Genomic DNA, 19,034 nt, shown 5'->3' on the forward strand with positions numbered 1-19,034 from the left:
CTCATGGAGGACATGACTCCAAATGGGCCTAGTTACAGACCCTCCAAGTGTCGCTCTTTTCCAGGGACGTCCCTGATTTGGAGAAGCCATTCCCGTTTCTGATTTGATCCTGGAATATCCCACTTTCCTTAGTATGCCCCTAATTTCATTGGAGAAATGTTGGGAGGGTATGGAGTTATCTGACCAAACCCCCCCCCCCCAGCCACCTGAAGGCAACCCAGTATAGCCCAGAGGCCCCCTTGTCACAAAGGTTCTGGCTCTGGGATTATTTAGGGTTGCCATACATCCGGAATTTCCTGGACATCGCTGGGATCTGGCCATCGGAAACAGTGTCCAGTGTCTCTGGACTGTCTGAACCACAATGCACAGGATGGCTGCCTTTCTCCACCCCTCTCCTTGCCACCCTCTGGGACGCTGTTGCTTCCACATTTGAGGAATGTCAGAAAGGAAGCTCACAGCCTGCGGCGTCTACACTCTGGAATTCCCTGCCTATTGACATCAGGCAGAGGCCTTCATTGCACTCTTTTCCGGCACCTGCTCAAAAGCTCAACAACTTTTGTGTCCAGATTTTCACTTTTTGAAATATAGCAACCCCTAGATTATTTAATCCTGTTTATTTTATCAGTGAGCCTGTGCAATCCAAGGGGCTAGGAACAGAGACGTGGGTTCCAGTTCTCCTTCCACAAGGGGCTCTTTGTGCAACTTTGAGCATGCCTCTCTTGTTTTCATCCGGCTTCTGTTCCTAGTCTGTAAGACTAAGGAGAGGGAAGCTCTGAAAGGAAGCAGAACAATATACAGGTGGTGAAACATATTGCAGGCTGAAACTCACAGCAGCAAAGCCCATTTGGGAGAAACCAGCTTCTTGCCTACTTCCACCACCCCTCCAGCATCTCGCTACCCTGCAAGTTCTCCTCCTCTGCCACCTTATAGCTTCCCCTTCCATCACCAGCTTGTGATCCCCTGTCCTTTGGGCTCACTTGCCTGCTGCAGCCTGTGTCCTCTGGCCACCAGCCCCTGTGTAGCATCCCAGGGCCTCTTGGGCATCGCTCTTCCCTTCCATGTCCTGCAGCCACAGAGTCTGGTCCTGCCTTTGGAACTGCACCAAACAGAGGGCTTGATTCATTCATTTATTATTTTACTTGTTGCATTTATATATCACTTTTTTCCTTCAAGGAGCTCAAGGTGGCCTAGGCGGTTCTTCGCCCACTCCCTCCATTTTAGCCTCACAACTACCCTGTGGGGTCATCTAGTCCAACCCACTGCACTCCAGATATCACAGCTAAATAATCCCTGTCCATCCACCCACAATGAAGGAGAGTCCATCACCTGCCCAGGTAGCCCATTCCACTGAGACTCCAATTCCCATCAGCCCCAGAACAGCCAGGAAGAATGGCAAGAGCTGCAAGTCCTGACAGCTTTGGGGGCGGGGTACAGATGTGCCCCCCACCCCTGCCCTACCATCTTTCCAGCTGAAGAGGAGCCTAGGGGAAGTGACTCCTGGGAAAGGGGGGTTTCCGCTCCAGGCCCACCTGCACAAGCAGTTCTTGCTGCTCCCTGAGCAGCTCCAGGTAGCGGCTGCTCCACAGGAGCTTCTCAGCTCGCAGCTCCTGGCTGATGTGCTGCACCTCGGCCTCCAGACTCACCAGCTGCCCCAGCATGGTGCTGCTGGACTCCTGGAGCATCTGCACCATCTTCCCCAACTTCTCAGCACCTGGAAACACCAAGATCATAGAATCGTAGAGTAGGGAGGGATCAAAGGCTCATCTCTAGTTCAACCCCCTGTGACGCAGGATGTTAGATACCTTGCCCCAACTGCCTCTGCCTGTGAACTTCAGGCAACCCTCAGACAATAAACCCAGAGGTTGGTGGCAACAGAGTCTTTGCAGAAGGTCCCAACCTCAGTCCCTGGCATCTTCTGCTAACACAATCCCAAACTGTAGGGGGGAAATACCCTTCTCTCGGCCTGAGACCCTGGAGAGCCATTTGCTCCTAAGGTGGACAAAGCTGGTTTCCATGGACTAATGGGGTGGAATGGAAGGAGATGCCATTGGATCTGGCCATATGGGGACCCATCTAGCCCAGCATCCTGTCCTCACAGTAGCCAACCAGATGTCCCCAAAGGGAAGCCCACAAGCAAGATGTGAGAGCAATGGCCAACTCTCACTCTTGCTCACCACCATTCCATGATTCTGTCCATGGAAGTTCCATTTAGGAATCATTAAAAAAAACTAAGAAGAGGCCTGCAGCAGCTGGATCAGGCCATCTAGTCCAGCCTCCTGTTTTCACTGTGGCCAACCAACCTCATGCCCCAAAGGGAAAACCGAAAGCAGGCCTTGAGTGCAACGGCAGCACTCTCCCCACCAAACTATGGCACACACTCTTGAAGGCAGTGATGGCTACCCACTTGGATGGACAAATTTGTGGAGGATAAAGCTACCAAAGGCTACTAGCCGCAATGGCTGAGTTCCACCTTCACTGTCAGAGGCAGCATGCCCTGGAATCACAGGTGGGCAGGATCCTGCTTGTGGGTTTCCCACAGGTATCTATTTGGCCACTGTGAGAACGAGATGCTGGATTAGATGGGCTCCTTTGCACAGAGAGCAGGATGGAAGGCCAGTCCTTGTATGAGAAGATGTAACCCCTTCATCTCGCTCCCTTCCCCCCCCCTCCAACATGCCCATCGTAAGTCTACAAACCTGCCTCTTGGGGCTCAGGGGTTGGTGGTGAGGAGAGGAGCCCATCTCCTTGGTGGGCTTCACCGATGTCCTCCAGCCATGAAGTCATTGACGAACAAGCCTAAGACAGCAACAGAGGGTGAGAACATGAAACTCAAGGTTTTGTTGTGGATTTGGAGGGGGGGTCAGTCTAGTCCCTTCCAATTCTTGGGGTCCTGTACCCAGTGATGGTTAGTTAGAGTTTGCCAAACTAGTCAGACAAGTTAAAACAATGACCTTAGCTGGCCACTTAAGTGTCCTCATCAGCATCCCAAAAGAATGAGCCAGGTAGCAAAAGGTACAGCTGAGTGATGGTTCCCACTGGGTTAATGGGGGGGGGGGCTTACATCCACCACCAGTCCTAGCTGCTGGGTAGGAGAACAGCAGCCAGAGCGAGCTGGAAGCTGGAGACACAGAGACATGCTCCCTCTGTGCTGGATCCAAAGCTGTGACTAATGGAGAAGCAAGATCTGTTGGGGTGTTGACGATGTGAGCCCCTCCATCTTCATCCTCAGATTGTATATATGTGTAAATAAAACTATGTACCCTAAAGACATCAGTCTTCTCTGACCTTCATTCCAAGAAAACCGAACCGTGGGTAAGCTCCTGGAACCCCAGGATGCTCTCACAATTCGGAGACTGGGGTTGCATATAACAGTATTTTAGACCCCCAGCCTTTATAACACTCTGACACCCTGAAGGCTGAGGTGTGTTTTTAGCTTGGATAGAGGTGGCATTGGGGTGGGGGGTTACTTGCAAGATTCAGGGCTGTTACCTCCTGCACAAGGTCAAAGGCGGATTCCCAGCAAAGCTTGTAACAGAACAAGATAACCTGTGGAGGTGGAAAGAGAGAAGTTAGAAAGGCAAGGAAATCCCTCCCACCCCGTTTCAGGCAGGGACGTTCATTGCACTCTTTTCCGGCACCTGCTAAAAACATTTTTGTTTAGACAAGCCTATGCAGATGCTTAGAAAGCTGATGTGGGTTTTAATCTGTTTTATTGGTTTTATCTTTTGAATGCCTTGTGTTGTTTTAAAGTTGTTTTTCTGATAAATTTATTGCTGTATTCTCTTTGTAAACCACTTTGAGGGTTGTTGTTTTTTTACAATCAAGCAATAGATCGGTATTATGAAACAAATAAATAAGGAGTAGGAAGTAGAGTTTAAAAAACAAGACACAATTAACAAGGGAGTTTAAAACCCACACACAAACCCCACAGAACCTCCCCCAATTCACTCTAACCCATACCCTCCAACATTTCTTTGATGAAAATAGAGACATCCTAAGGGAAAGTGGGACATTCTGGGATCAAATCAGAAACCGAGATGGCTTCTGTAAATCCAGGACTGTCCTTGGAAAATAGGGAGGGTCTGCTAACCAACATGCAAACTTTTCAAAATTTAAAAGTGAAATGTATGTTCTCTAGCTCTTTCCCCACCAAATGATTTTGAGAGCCAAATGTTACTCTGGAAAAGCCATCACTAACTGGAATGTTGTTTCTTCTTGAAAAACAACAACAAACCCTGTCCATATTGCATCAAAGGGTCAGTTGCAAGCCCACAACACTGGCAGAGATGGGGGTGTAGCCGGTGCCTAAATGGCGCCGTTTCACCCCTGCCCACCCCACCGCAAAAGTTCAGCAAGGTCCGTTCGTGCAAAGGCAAAACTCAGTGATCTGAAAGGCTCCTCCCCTTTGGCTGACTGATCCCAGAGGGGAAAACATGAGCTGGTGTTGTTTCACCCAGTCATAGGACTACTCCCAGCCTGCTAATGGAAATCCTACACTACTCCACATATACTAACCCACACGGCTCGCCAGAGGAGAAGAAGCCCATCCAGAGCTTTTGGCACCAGCGCCAAAAGCAACTTGAAGCCAGCTCTGGGGTGGAGCAGCCTCTTGTGGGGCACCATGGCGCCTCTGCAGAAGAAAGAAGAGAAACTGGGTCTTATAAACACCAAAAAGGCAGGAAGTGCCCAGGATCAGCTAATGACTACATCACATCTTCTTTCCTGATATTTGTCATGGATGACATTGCATCTCTCTCTCTCTCTCTCTCTCTCTCTCTCTCTCACACACACACACACACACACACACACACACACAAACGAGAGAGAGAGAGAGAGAGAGAGAGAGACAGACAGACAGACAGACAGACACAGAGGCATGTTGTGCAGAATTTGCCTCCTGCCCCCAGGATGCCTGCCCTGACCCATCCCACCCAGCAGAGTGCCATCTTCACCTGCTCTCGCTCCACTGCTGCAAACAAAACCAGGTGCCCAAGACAGAGACTGGGATTGTGGCTTCCCCTCTGGGATGCTGCCTTGGGAGGGATAAGCGCCTGCCTGACCCAAGAGGATCAGTGCAAGAGAGGAAGGGGGATTAGCCCTTTCATTAGGTCTTAATCTCGTCTCTCCTTGCCTCTCATTTCCAGGCATTGCTGGTGCTCTGGGAACAGGTTACCGGGCTCCCAAACCTCAGGTCCCAGCCACACCTGAAGGCCCACAGAGCCACTCGCTTGCTGAAAGCTAAGCAGGGCTGGCCAGTGGCTGGCTAAGAGACCTCCCACGAGCCACACAGACACTGCCTGGGGCTCCAAGATGGAAGCAGTTCTTGCTGCTAATGCAGACTGGAGCTCTGCACAATTTGCAAGCTCCTAAGGGGCACAGAGGAACGTGGGTGGCACTGTGGGTTAAACCACAGAGCCTAGGACTTGCCAATCAGAAGGTCGGTGGTTCGAATCCCTGCGACGGGGTGAGCTCCCGTTGCTCGGTCCCTGCTCCTGCCAACCTAGCAGTTCGAAAGCACGTCAAAGTTCAAGTAGATAAATAGATACCACTCCAGCGGGAAGGTAAACGGCGTTTCTGTGCGCTGCTCTGGTTCGCCAGAAGTGGTTTGGTCATGCTGGCCACATGACCCGGAAGCTGTACACCGGCTCCCTTGGCCAATAAAGCGAGATGAGCGCCGCAACCCCCAAGTCAGCCACGACTGGACCTAATGGTCAGGGATCCCTTTACCTTTAAGGGGCACAGAAGTCCTCTCAGAGGGGAGCAAATCTCCCTTGGGCAGCTCTGCAAAGGAAGCCTTCATAAGGGAGGCTCACAGATATTAGTTCTCTTTGGTGCAGGTGCCTGACCTCAAGGAGAGCTAGATTCATTACTTGCCAAGAGCCAGATTCATACCTCCCCATTGCAAATCCCAAACACAGTCACTCTACAAGGAGCCAAGCAAGGAGGCTTGCCAGTTTGCGGGGGTGGAGGGAGTGAAGTCTCCCCACCCTTGTCCCAAGGTGAAGATGCCTCCACTTCCTTGTAGAGACAAGCAACAACTCACCCAGGGTCAATATTTAAAAAGTTTAATACAGTAGTTCCCAAAGTGGGTGGTGGTTTTTATTTTTGTAAACAGCTTTGATATACTTTGGATGATATAGCAGTATACAAATATTTTTACAAATAAATACGGATTGATCTTCCTCTTCCTGGCTGCAATACAAAATGGCAGTAATAATAAATCAACTGAAAATATGCTGCCTTTACTTAACACCCAAGATCTTTTGCCTATGTTGGCTGCCTTACTCTGCCTAATGTCAGGGCCCAGCCCCAGAAATTCCCAATACTTCCCTTGGGAACCCCAGGAACCCCATTAGAAGCCAGGTGTCCCAGTGCAGTTTGCCTAACTTGTTATCCTCCTTTCAATGGCTTTCTTGACATCTTTACTGCAATGTAAGTTTAAATGCTAAAGGGGTTCCAATGTGGCAAAGGGAGCTGACTTGTGATTTATCTTGGTGTTGGTGCGAGGTTTGGTTGTAGGGTCTGACTTTTAACATCTAGGCTGAAGGTACTCTTGGCTGATTACTTCCTAGCTGGATTCCTCTGTCTGAGTTGCCTTTGTTTAAATGCTGATTGGCAGGGGGAGGAGTGGTGAGAAAAGGGGATGGGCCAGAGGGGAGGCGGACAGCAGACTTGTCCATGAAGGTGGTTGCACACATTTCACACACCTGCCCAGGTGATGCTCCTGCATCTTCAGTCACAGAAATTTCTCCACCATTCCCGTAATTTTGAATCCTTGAAATTCAGGGAGGTGTGACAACAGAGTGCAAAACTGGAACAGCCCAAATGATGAAAGCAGAACTGGGTGATTTTCAGGTGCTTGTTTTGGAAATCCATGTCTCTGGTTCCTTTGCTCCCTGCTAACAAGAAGGTGCCAAATCCCACAACCACCTGGCGTCCCCACGTCTCAGAAGGCCTCTCCCAAGTGCTTCAGGCTGGATCCATGAACGGCCACAATCAGGTGAGCCGACAAAACTCGCCAGCACAGACATCAGAGAGCTCCTTCCCAAGCCCCCCTCCCCAGCACTTGCCCAGGTGCTCCTGCTAGGACCTGCTTGCCTCTCCCCAGAGCTCTTGGCTGCAAAAGGGCTTCCCTGTCTTGATGCAATGGTGCCTTGCAGACCACCACCAGCAGGATCTGGCCCTGACCCAGGCTGGCTGGCCAGCTAGGTCCCCCCCCCCCCCCGCTCAGAAACAAGCTCAGTGAGATGGAAGTTTGATGGCTTTATTTACAAACAAAAGACAGAAGTGTTTTTTAAAAAGAGAGAGACTCTGCCCCCACCGCCTTCATCCCTCTCAAGCATCAGGAGAATTAAATAGTCACCTTCCTGCTCCAACCCGCTGCCTCTTTGAAGTAGTTCCCCCAGCATCACCACAGTCAGGCTCCAACAAGAGGGAAAAGGACCTACATAGACAAGGGGGCAGCACAGCTGGACCATTTCTTTTCTTTCTTCTTTTTAAAAAAGTTGTAATTTAAATATCAAGGTTTGTTGTTGTTGTTGTTTTTTAAAAAAGCAACACCATGAGACAAAAAAATGGGTTATAATCAACCAGAAGAAACAGAAGGAAACATCAACAAGAGCATTTCCTGATGGTTATTTTACACATGATGAAACAGCAGCAGTGAGGTTGGCCAATCCAAGGTGGGCGTCTGTCACCGAACAGCTGAGAAGGAAGGAAGCAAAGAAGGAGCAGCTGCTGCTGCTGCTGTCACAGATTGTCCCCATCAACATCATCTGAGCTGAGCTGAGCCAGGAGACCTGGGCAGTCTGGGATGGGAAAGAGCTGGCCTTGTGCTTATTCAGTCTCCTGGTGAGGGCTGGGATTTGGGGCGGAAGGCAGACAGGCTCTTGGAAGATTCAGCTTGGAGGCATCTAGTAATCCTGTGGCAGGAAAGAATAAGGTGGCAGGGCATCAGGACAGCTGCTCCCACAAACTGCTGCTTCAGAATCCCACCCCACTCTTTGCATTCAGTGTGGGGAGAGGGAGGAAGATTTAGCTCAGCAGGGGCAATGCCAGAGAGAAAGGCGGACGTAAACACTGCCTTTGGTGAAAACATGGGAACGTAACTGCCTGCTGGTTCAGGCCAACTAGTCCAGCATCCTCTTTTCACAACGGCCAACCAGATGTTGCAGTGGGAAACCAGCAAGCAGGACCCAAGCATAAAAGCAGTCTCCCCTCCAAGGGTTTCCAGCAACTGGGATTCAGAAGGATTACTGCCTCCAATGTGGAGGCAGAGTGCAGCCATCACGGCTAGGACAACTCTTTCCATGAATTTGTCTAATCTTTTAAATCCACCCAAGTTGGTGGCCATCCCTGCCTCCTGCTGAAGTTCCATAATTTAATTCTATTTAGGTGTGTGAAGAAAAACATCTTGAAGCTTAACCACTTAGACACATTGCCCTCTATTCATTAAGTGGAGGACGAGTAGAGGAAGGATTCACCCTTTAGTGAAAAGATGGGATTTGTCTTAACTCCTAATCCACCCTCCCCATCCCAGAATTCTGCCATTGAAAGAAGAACTGGGTGAAGAGGGAGGGCAGGGGATTGAAGGTAGGGGGTGGAGAAGGGCATTCCAAGGTCAGAGGATGATACTTACAGCTCGGGGCTTTTTGTTCAATTTGAGATCAATCCTGCAAGGAAGGAAAGAGAAAGGAGCTTTCAGATGAGATTCAGGGAAAAGTCAGATCCAAAAACCAAGCCACAGAATGTGGTTAATTTGTCCCCAGTTGCCAATTCAGCCAGGCCAAAGCAGAATCTGCCCCCATCCCAACAATATACCCCAACCCTGCACAGAAATGCAGTTTTCTACCCACACAATCAGAAGGAAAATGAATTAGAGAGTTAGCCAGCATCCATAGACTGAGTTAACATGTCATGCGCTATGTTAGCAGGTTAAAGAGTGCAGCTCTTTTGAGGAGAGAGCGGATGTCAGATTGAAAGAGGATTTGGCTACCCCAGCCAAATCAAAGGCTTCGTGTTTCTCTGCAGCGGGGTGGGAAAAATGCCAAGTCCAACATGGGCCATTGGCTTCAGAAAAGCAAAGCAAGAAAAATCAAGTTTTCAAAACCCCAACAGAAGTTTATCTGCTTTTTAAAATGATGTAAAGGAAGCGGAAGAAGGAAGCTGATTGAATATTGCCAAGGTTATTAAATAAAAAGTTACCTCCAATGCGCTTTTGTCTGTATTTTAAAAAACTTGCCAGCCTAACCTAATATACATACCTACAATTAAACAGATAAACTATGGGTTAGAATAGCTTTGACCAGGCATGGCGGGAGGGAGGAGTGGGGGATGGGGGGGGAGGGAAGAGATGAAAGCAGGGGAGGGGGGGTTGGTGTGGAGAAAGGTCTACGGACTATAAACACAGCACAAGAACTAAGTCAAGTCAAACTTACTCAAAGTCATAATCAAACATGCCAGACGGGCTGAGGGGGCAGCATTTGAAAGGAAGAAAGCAACAGACATTAATATACTAAGGAATTAAAATTAATTAGTCGATTAGCCACCCTAGTAAGTTTATTCAAAAATAAAAACAGAGCCAGTGGCGATGATCCAAACTTCAGAATAGGGCATCTGATGACCAAGCACCGGCCTTTAAAATCCCTCCCACTCCCCCCCCCACCCCACTCCCAGCCTCTCAGCCTGGCACCCCACAGATTCCACCTCCCACCCCACAAGCTCTGTGGAGCATTCTTATGGGGCTCAAGGGGAGAAGAGCTGCAGGGGGAGGGAACAGGCAGGTGAGGAGGAAGAAGGATGATGGGGAGGGGGGCAAAGGCAGCTCTTAAGGGCAGAGTAGCAGTGGGTGGGAGGGAGCTGACACGGGAAGGTGGGAGAGCAAAGGCAGGAATAAGCAGCACCAGAACGGATTCGGTCCCAGACATTCACGCACATGCCAGCCTCACTCACAAACCCCGGTCTGGATTCTTGGGGGGATTGGGATTTTCAACAGACCAATCAAACACAGCATGGCTATGAGACTCCCGGTCCGGAGAACCCAGGAGGAAGGGAAAGCCTGAAGCGCCCCACAACATAAATGGTGTTTAAACAGAGGTTGGAGGGCCATCATCTGTCGGGGATTCCTGAGCTGCAACTCCTACACTGCAGAGGGTTGGAATCCTGGAATCCTGTCCAGCTCTATCAACTCTGTAAATCTTTGATTCTACCCAGCTGCCAGATATTCTGAATGCCCACCTAGGATGTGAAACTGTGGCAGACTCCCATTTTCCACCCCTCGTCCCCTTTTCCCACCACTACCTTTTGCACTTTCCTAAATTGCAACCCCTGTGGGGCAGGTCCCTGCCCTCTCACTCTTACAGAGCAGCCTGGACCCAGATGGGGCTATGCCAATAGCCATAACATGCTGCAGTTAGAGGTGACATTTCACCTGCATTTTCCATCTGTCATCTGCTCAACGGAGGCCTCTTTCCTATTTGAAGATGGGCCCTTGGCAAACCCCTACTAATTTAGGAGCATCCCTTGCTGTGGACCTGAACTGCATCCCTGGGGCGGCTTCTCCCCCCCCCCCTCAACCCATAAATAGGTTTGCTCAAGAGGGTCAGCATGGAGCAGTGGTGAATCAAATGCCTGGCTCTGAACAGTGAGTCACTGGGTGAACCATGACTAACCTACTCCCAAGAGCTGCTGAGAGGATAAGAAAGAACCATAATTGTCACCCTGAGCTCCTTGGAATGAAGAATCAAAATTTACTAAAATAAAGCTACCTCCCTCTACATTACTGGTGGGGAACTTTTGGTCCACCAAGTGATGCACCACGCTGTTTCGGGTGCCGTTCCAGCAGTGGGAGAGCTGAGAAGCAGAGAATGATTGGCTCTGCTGGGACGGGCCAGCCCCATCGGGCCTCCTCTGCCCTCAACTGTCACCTGCAGGCAGCCATTCACCCCAGGCTGCCTCTGTGGGAGAGATGGGTACCAGCAAGGCTCATTTCATCAGCTTTGCTAGAGGCCTAGCTCCATCAGGCACCTCCTGCTCCTGAACTGTGCCAGCTGGTCAATATAGGAACAGCTGTGCAGAAATTGGTGTCCGAGTTTTGGTTTTCATTTTCCTCTTCCCTCCCTGTTCCGTTTCCCTTGTTTTTCATGGTTTGTTTGTTTTTAATAGACTGTAAGCCTGCAGTTAGGGATTGTCTTGTCTTGATCATATATACTCTAGTGGCCAAAATTGTGGAAACCTTTTGGGGAAAGTGTATTTCCGAGGTTTGATGGCTCATAACACCACTTCATTTTTGGAGTAATACCATAAAATTCTATATCAATGTAAAGATCATTTAATGAAGAATGTAATGTAGTAACTTTTATGAAGGATTATTTATTACAACAGCAGTCATAAAGAAGAAACGTGAAACACATAGAAAAAATGAGATATGCAAGAATTCTCACCATGTCAGTTAATACTTAGTTGGGTAAACTTTAGCTTTAATTACGGCATTACGATGCCTTCCCTTGGAATGAACCAAGTTTTTTAGTTCTGCAGCTGTAATAATGCGAAACCAAGATTGAATTATTGCCTCTATTAATTGGGTTTTATTGCTGGGTTGCTTCTGATTAACAAGTTTCTTTAGTTGGCTCCATAGGTTTTTGGTTGGGTTAAGGTCTGGGCTATTCTCAGGCCATTCCAGCAGTGGAATATGATTATCTTGAAACCACCTTTTGCAAACAGCAGCAACATGACATGGAGCTAAATCCTGTTTAAATATTAAATAAATATTTCTATAAATGCTTCATTGTCTATGAAAAGATTACATGTGGAACGCTTCAGTTCGGGCTCAAGTATTTCATTTATGTATTTTGGGGCATTTACATTCCCATTAATGATGCAAATTCTGCCCACAGCTTTTGCTGTCATACAATCCCAGATCATAACACTAACTGGGTGTTTCATGGTAGGTGTAATGCAAGCAGGATGCAAATCTTCTCTGATTTTTCTCCTCACGCAAGGAGATTTTGGTCTCATCACTCCAAACAACACTGTCCCACTGTTCTGCTGTCCAGTTGGGTTTTAGCCCAGTTTAATCTTTTCAGCCTTTGTTTGAGAAATAACTGTGGCTTTTTCCTTGGAATTCTAGCATTTAGAACATATTCCTGCAGTCTGCGCCAAACAGTCCTTGCACTCAACTTCACATTACATTGTGCCATGTCATCTTGTATACACCCAGATTATTTTTCTGCCATGTAGCCACAAGTCTCTCAATTCTTCTGTCGTTACTTGCTGTTATGCACCTTTTCCTGCCTTTACCAGTCTGATTTTGTAGTGACTGAGTCTCCTTATAGCTCTTCAAAAATTTAGAAATGCCACCTTTAGTTAAGTTTCCACCAATTTTTCTTCTAATTTCTTCATAACTGTAGCCTTGTTCACTTAATAGTACTATTTTACATCGCTTTCTGGGTTACCAGTCAACTCTTTGCACCATTTGTTTAATTTTATTACGTTTTACAAGCTCACTAAATGAAAGAACCAAAAAAAAAACCAACCAACTTGATAGCAATCATCTAACACACTGACCAATGTCCTCCTCTCAGCTCCAGTACATAACATCAACAGCTGAATCCTACTGTGACCTGATTGGATCATTGCCAAAACAAGACGACACCTGATTTGCTCTCTAAACACTCAAATGCTCATTGGCTACATTCAAATGAAGGAACGCTACTGCATATCAGCCTAAGGAAGTTGTGCTTCTCTGTTCTGGTTATTTGGGTACAACTTTTTACAGAATACAGGTAAGTGAACTTAATGTTGCATTCTTCATTAAATTACCTCTCCATTGATATATAATTTTATGGTATTACTCCAAAAAAAAGCGGTGTTATGAGCCATCAAACCTCGGAAATACACCTTTTCCAAAAGGTTTCCACAATTTTGGCCACTAGTCTAAGCTGCTCTGGGAGTCTTTGGGGCTGAAGTGCAGGACGCAAATGCTCCAAACAAAACAAAATAAACCACGCCTAGCTTTCTCAGCCCTGATGGCAGGTGAATCAGGTGTAAGAAAATTCAAGGCAAGGCTTGAGACCTCAAGCTGGAGCCCCCTCTAAGTGCTCTCACCCCCGACTCTTCCTTTACAGGCAAAATGGGCTGCTTTTTAACGGAACATCTTTTTCTATTGCCCTGCGCAGTAACAGGAAAGGGGCAGGATTTTGCCTGTAAAGGAAGAGTCAGGAAGGCACCTTCTCCTGCTTCCTCTTCCTTTGCAATCACACCTTGAACATCCTATGACCTGACATGTATTTTTATTTATGCACAACAGTCCTACTCCACCTCCTTCCATCCAAGGAATTCAAGGTGGAATTGGTTGGTTCTCCCTCTGCACATCTTATCCTCACAAGAACCCTGTGCGGTAGGTTAGCCTGGGAACAGTGACAAGAGCCCCCAAGGTCACCCAGTGGGAACTTCATGGCTGAGTGGGGATTTGAACTCTGGTCTCCCAGATCTTAGTCCAACACTAGTGTGATTCCTTAGGGGGGCACTAAGAGGCAAAGGGGTGGCGGGGGGTGGCCGCTAGAGGTGTAAATAACTCTCAGACTTCGAAAAGCTGGTATCAACGTATCAAGTTCATCAGTTTTCTTGAAATAATTAAGCTAAATAGCGTTAACTGGATTTTGAATAAATGTGCAATTAACTGTTACTGTTTTGAATTCCAGTGTGTTATCATCTACCTTAACGGGTCATGCAAACCACTATTCTGAATAATGCTTTTTACAGAGTAGGGGGCACTGGGGATGAGGTTATGGAACCAAGGCAGCGGTGTCCTGAAAAAGTTTGGGAAGCACTGCTCTAACTGCTGCACTGCACTCCCCCTGCCCACCTGTCCAAGTGGCCCCAAAATCCAGTCCCCCAGCCCTGCTCTGTGCCACCAAGAGTCCTCTTCAACACCCACCTCAAAAGAAAGATTTGGTAGGGCGAGACTCTCCTTCACGGGAGGTTTTTAACCAGAGGTTGGACGGCCATCCCGCAAGGGTTCTTGAGCTGCGATTTCTGTGTCACAGGGGGCTGGACTAGATGCCCTTTGGGGGTACCTTCCAACTCTACAATTCTATGATTCCAAGACCAAAATATGTGCCAAGCCGGAGGGGGAAATCCTCTGGCAGGGTATTTGCCCTTCAAGAGAAGGTGCCCTCTAAACCCCCAACTCCAGCTCAGCCCACACACTTAGCCCTCGCCCACCTCACCTGTGTCGATTTTTGTTCTTCCGTTTTTTGTGGCTACTGTGGTGGCTGCCCGAAGTGGAGGATGCTGCCTTCTGGGGCTTCACCCCTTGGACGGAGCCATCCAGCTCTTCCGCTTCTTCTTGGCTCGGTTCGTTCTCCTGGTTGTGGAAGTCTGGGGAGGTGTCGCTCTCCGTCCCGCTGCCAGGCTCCCCTGAAGGAGAAATCCAGGCACGCCTCAGAGCTCAGAGAAATAGCTGCTCTCATTGGCTCTGGCCAGAAAGCCAGCCCCCAGGGGTCAGGAAGGAAGCCCCCACAGCAGGGGGGAAATGCACTTTTTGCACCCACACCTGAATCAATTATCAATTTACTGTAATCTTCTTTAAAAAAAACACCATTATATTTCTAACCTATTCTTATCTCAGAAAACTCAGAGCAGAATGGAAGAGTAAATAAGTGAGAAACATGGGCTGATTTGGGTGATGCAAGGGTTGCCCTTCTCCTTGATGGAGAAGGAGCTTTCCACATGAAAGGCCTAGTGTCAGCCAAATGTGCCGAATTAGTAGATATTCTCACTGGTCTGTTTTATTAGGCCTTATACTTACACAGAAGAAAGACCTGCACATGCAGACAATAGATTCTATGTGCTATGGTCATCCAAATTATATAAACCAGCCTCGGCTTACATGAGGGAGTGTTCCATGGAAATCCTATGCAGATGGCACAACGTACCAGTGCAAATTGCCCATGTGATGCCTGAATTGTTAGTGGGGATGTGGGGAAAGAAGCACCTTCCTCCACCTGTGGTTCCTCCACCCACAGGCATTCAAATGCTGGACAATTGGTCAAGAAATGACCAAAATCCTCAAATATCCCAACACAACTTCACTGCAGCTTTATTTACTAAATCTGTGGGAAGAGCAACTCAAAGTTTTCAGCTCTCACGGAGAACCTTGCAGGACTTGTGACTTCTGCTTTGGTATAAAAATATGTGAAGTTTAGCATTAGCTGAAAAAATAACCCCTAAATTACTTGGTGGCAAAAGCTTGGAGGGCTCTGAAAATTTTTACTCTGTTTGGTGTTATATTATAAATAACAAGCACACAGGACTCTCTCTCTGCAGCACAATATGAAATTCAGTTTTCCTAATGGTCTTAAGTATTCTGCCAGTCTAATATTCGGTCTCACCTAGATATACTGCCCTTTTTACATATTTCTATTGTTTTTATTGTATTGGTTTTTTTATTTACAGTACTTCAATAAAATATTTAATTTTAAAAAAAAGTTTTCCACGTGCAGGGAGCTTTTGGCATTCAATCCTGCTCTCTTCCAGAAGCAGGACAGTCCAACTCTGCACCTTCTGAGTTGGATTTCACAGCATCTGTGAAGTGAGCAGTGTGGAGACAAGTTCACAAGACAGGAAGGGGGCTCAGCAGGAAGGAAGGCCAACTTACGTTTTTCAATGAGCTGGTCCTGAACTCCTGCCAGTGCGCTGACCGCCTAGGAAACCGAAAGAGACCAGATTGAGGAGGATTGTGGGAACTTCTGGGAGACTCCACCCCATCGCCTCCTTCTCAGGCCACTCAAAGAGGTGCCACATTTGGCTGGACTTCCGAGATTGTGCCATCGGACAGGCACAGGTTGCAATTCCCACCCCACTCCAAGTACTTGCCCTACTTTCTATGCTTTGGCAGTATCTCCCTTGACAGGATCTCAGGCATCTAGTGATGGGGGGAAGCTTCCTCTGCCCCAGGAGGGTTGGCATTGGTCCTCCCTCAGTGCTCGGAGGACAAAGAACAAACTACACCTGAATAAGACAAGGTGGGAAGGAAGGAGACTGGGAGGACCCAAATGGTGTGTGTTGTGCGAGAGGGCTGGCCAAAACTGGACAGGAATAACTCCAATGCTTTCAAAATAACAAATAAACACAGTTTGCTCAACCTGAAAGATGTCTAGAGAAGTTGAGGGATCAGTTCAGTGACTTCTTCCTGTCAATAGGGGAGGATACAGGGAGACTACCTAGAGGAGGACCCAAAGTTGGGGGCAGCAATGCTTCTGAGTACCTGTTACTGGAAATCATGCAATATGCTTTCCACGTGTTTGGGTGGAAGAAAGGACATAGGAGGGGGAGGCCTCAGAGAAACAACACAGGCCTCGCCCCCAGGTTGCACTCACAGCAGCTGATGTGACTGAAGACTTGCTGAAAAGGCGCTCGGCTTCTTTGAACTTGCGGTTCCGTCGGTCATTCTTGCTGTTGGAGTTCCTGGAAGCAAGAGAGGAGAAAATAGATAGAAACAAGTTTTTCTCCCTGACTCAAAACACTAGAATTTGTGGACCTTCAACTGAATATTTAGGACAGCTACACAGCACATTGTTAAACTATGGAACTTGCTCCTGCAGGAAGCAGTGCTGGGCACCAACCAAGACGGCTTTGGAAGAGGATTAGGCCAATTCATGGAGGAGAAGGCTATCCACAGCTACTAGCCAGAATGGTTATGCTCTGCCTCCATGGTCGGAGGAGGTAAATACTACTGAATGCCAGTTGCTAGAAACTACAGGAGACGAGGGGGCTCTTGACCTTAGGTGCTGCTTGTGAGTTTCCCGTTGGGGCATCTGGTTGGCCACTGTGAGAACAGGATGCTGAACTAAAAGGGTCACTGGCCTGATCCAGCAGCCTTCCTATTGGCTGGTGTAAGTCAAGGGCAGACCTGTGAAATAGCATCTCCCCACAACCACCACCTCAAACGGGGAAACCACCCCTCTCTTCTCAAGAAGAAGTGGGAGGGAGTGCCCTTTTGCAGGCCGCCTTCTGGACTCTAGAATAAACTGTGGCTGCTGTATGACAACAGATTAAGGCCCAGGCCCAGTGGGTGACACACACACACACCCTGGACCCCAGAGAGGTGGCTGTAGCCCCTGCCCCAAATCAGGGAAGGAGCACTGGTGAGGCAGGAGGTGGAGGGTGGGGGGAGGAGAAGGAAGGAGTAGCTCAAAGTGGAAGGGGGGCAGCAGGGAGTCACCCGCAGCAGTCCAGGCCATGGGACACCCCCCCAGAGGAGAGCTATAGGGTTTATCACTTAGAGCAGGGTGGACCTGGCGCAGTTGCAAAGCGCTTTGCTAGAGGTCTCCTGTTGCTACCCATGACGCCAGTCCTCTTTGAAGGCGGCTTTCTGTTTTGCACCCCGCCCTCCACTCACTTCTGGTTGGTCAGGTAGCGGTCCCAGCCTCGGATGATGTTGCCGTACATCTGGGTATCTTCTAGGTAGCTGCCCTCGAAGGCGTAGATCTGCCGCTCCAGGTTGGCCAGCGTCTCCTGCAAAAGGGCAGAAGGGAGAGAGGAAACATCGAGCGCGCGGTGGGGAGGGGCGGCAGGGGAGCCTCGCGGTGGGTGGGGGCTTTTGGAGGAGCAGGGACAGAGAAGGCATCCCTCCCCGCGCCCGCGCCCACACTGCCCGGGCCAGGGGCATCATCATCATCTTCGCCCAGGCCTAGCTCGCCCCTCCCCTCCCCTCCCTCGGCGTCGGGGGGCTCCTACTCACGGCCAGCTCCTGCTTGCGCTTAACCAGCTCGGCCAACTCGCGACGGGTGTCCGGGATCTGCGGCGGGGCGCCGGCCTTGGTGGCCGCCCCGTGGAGCGCCGCCATCGCCCGCGAGAAGGAGGAGGGCGAGCGGCAGGAGGAGAGGCGAGAGGAAGGCCCGACCCAGGCAGGCGAGCGGGAGCGCGATGCCGGGCGGAGCCGCTGGGAGCAGCAGAGGCTGGAGCCTCCTCCTTCCCCGCCGTCGGGCCAGCCCTTGCGCGGAGGCGGAGGCGGAGGCAGCCAAGCGGCGGTTGGGCGGCCCGCAGGCGGCAGTCCCCGCCCTGCCAGCTCCCTCCCTTTCGGCGGGGCTTCCACTCCGCGGAGCCGCTCTCGATAAGCAGCAGCAGGAAGGATGGAGGGGCCGGAAGGCTCCGCCCGCGCTTCCCTCTTAGATCTAGAAGCGCCCGTCGGTCCCAATCCCAGCCGATCAGTGGGCTGGGAAGGGTCGAGGAGCCGACGGACACAGGCCCACGGATTCCCGCCGCCCTTCCACCTGGGGAGGTCTCTCACCCCGCCAGGAAGCCAACTCACAGTTGGGCTCCCAAGCCTCTGCCTTTCTGACGTTACTCAGCAGAAGAGGAGATGGAGAAGAGTTGCACTATCGCCTCCGTTCAAATATATTTAGGGAATGTCAACAGGCCAGGAAAAGTTCCTGGGATTCCTTCAACGGGGCAATGGGTGCAAGATGAAGCAAATATTTGTTATGAAGCAGAAAGCAATTATATTTCGAACCAGGCCTGAACCAGGTGGCAGAGGCCCCTCTGTCTTAGGGAGTGAGTGATGTGTGACCTTATATCCCTTTTCCTCCAAGGAGTTCAAGGCGGTGCACATGGTTGCCCTTCTATTTTTGTTCTCACAGCAAACCGATGAAGTAGGTTAGGCTGAGAGGCAGTGACTGGCCCCAGTTCACCCAGTGAGCTTCATGGCTGAGTGGGGATTCAAACCCTGGTCTCCCAGGCTGTAAACTGGCACTCTAATCACTGGCTGTCTTTTATCTCCTCTGTGCCAGTAGCAGATCATCCAAACCTAAGCTCATGGTTTGTACACCCCAGACAAACTGTAAGCCGGAAACTGAGAATGCATTAGGACAACACAGTAAGTGAAATAATTGCTAAGCTGACAGCAATTGTGATCTTCTTAGGGAGTCCACACAGTTGGGTTTGGCATTATAAAGTGGGTCATTCAGTTGAATGTACATGGGCAGAGCCACAGAACACATTCACCTGCCCATCTCAGACCAGGTTGTCTAATA

The 19,034-nt window shown here is 49.4% G+C and overlaps 2 protein-coding genes across 5 annotated transcripts; both read right to left on the bottom strand.

The window, feature by feature from the left end:
- Positions 1-390: 390 nt before the first annotated feature.
- Positions 391-4,812, bottom strand: LOC309537533 (uncharacterized protein). The gene is made up of 5 exons (XM_082232417.1): positions 4,516-4,812; positions 3,490-3,546; positions 2,697-2,796; positions 1,530-1,711; positions 391-1,096 (listed from the first exon to the last, which is right to left on the bottom strand). The coding sequence occupies exons 1-5, from the start codon at positions 4,621-4,623 to the stop codon at positions 974-976; spliced, it is 570 nt and encodes a 189-aa protein (XP_082088543.1). The 5' UTR covers positions 4,624-4,812; the 3' UTR covers positions 391-973.
- Positions 4,813-7,250: 2,438 nt separating this feature from the next.
- MEAF6 (MYST/Esa1 associated factor 6) lies at positions 7,251-17,996 on the bottom strand. Of its 4 annotated transcripts, XR_014222084.1 has the most exons (9): positions 17,744-17,996; positions 17,402-17,517; positions 16,380-16,467; positions 15,659-15,704; positions 14,229-14,418; positions 9,438-9,467; positions 9,205-9,263; positions 8,639-8,672; positions 7,251-7,922 (listed from the first exon to the last, which is right to left on the bottom strand). XR_014222084.1 is itself a non-coding variant. In XM_082233256.1 (8 exons), exons 1-8 carry the CDS (start codon positions 17,846-17,848, stop codon positions 7,914-7,916), a joined length of 618 nt encoding a protein of 205 aa, XP_082089382.1. In that variant the 5' UTR covers positions 17,849-17,995; the 3' UTR covers positions 7,251-7,913. The 4 variants fall into 4 exon arrangements, 2 of the variants coding, with proteins under 2 accessions (XP_082089382.1, XP_082089383.1); XR_014222085.1 differs by lacking the exon at positions 9,438-9,467 and having other exon boundaries at positions 17,744-17,991; XM_082233256.1 differs by lacking the exon at positions 9,205-9,263 and having other exon boundaries at positions 17,744-17,995.
- Positions 17,997-19,034: the final 1,038 nt, after the last annotated feature.

Source organism: Podarcis vaucheri (genome assembly GCF_965113315.1).
Source record: "Podarcis vaucheri genome assembly, chromosome: 7".
In the NCBI taxonomy this organism is placed as follows: domain Eukaryota; kingdom Metazoa; phylum Chordata; class Lepidosauria; order Squamata; family Lacertidae; genus Podarcis; species Podarcis vaucheri.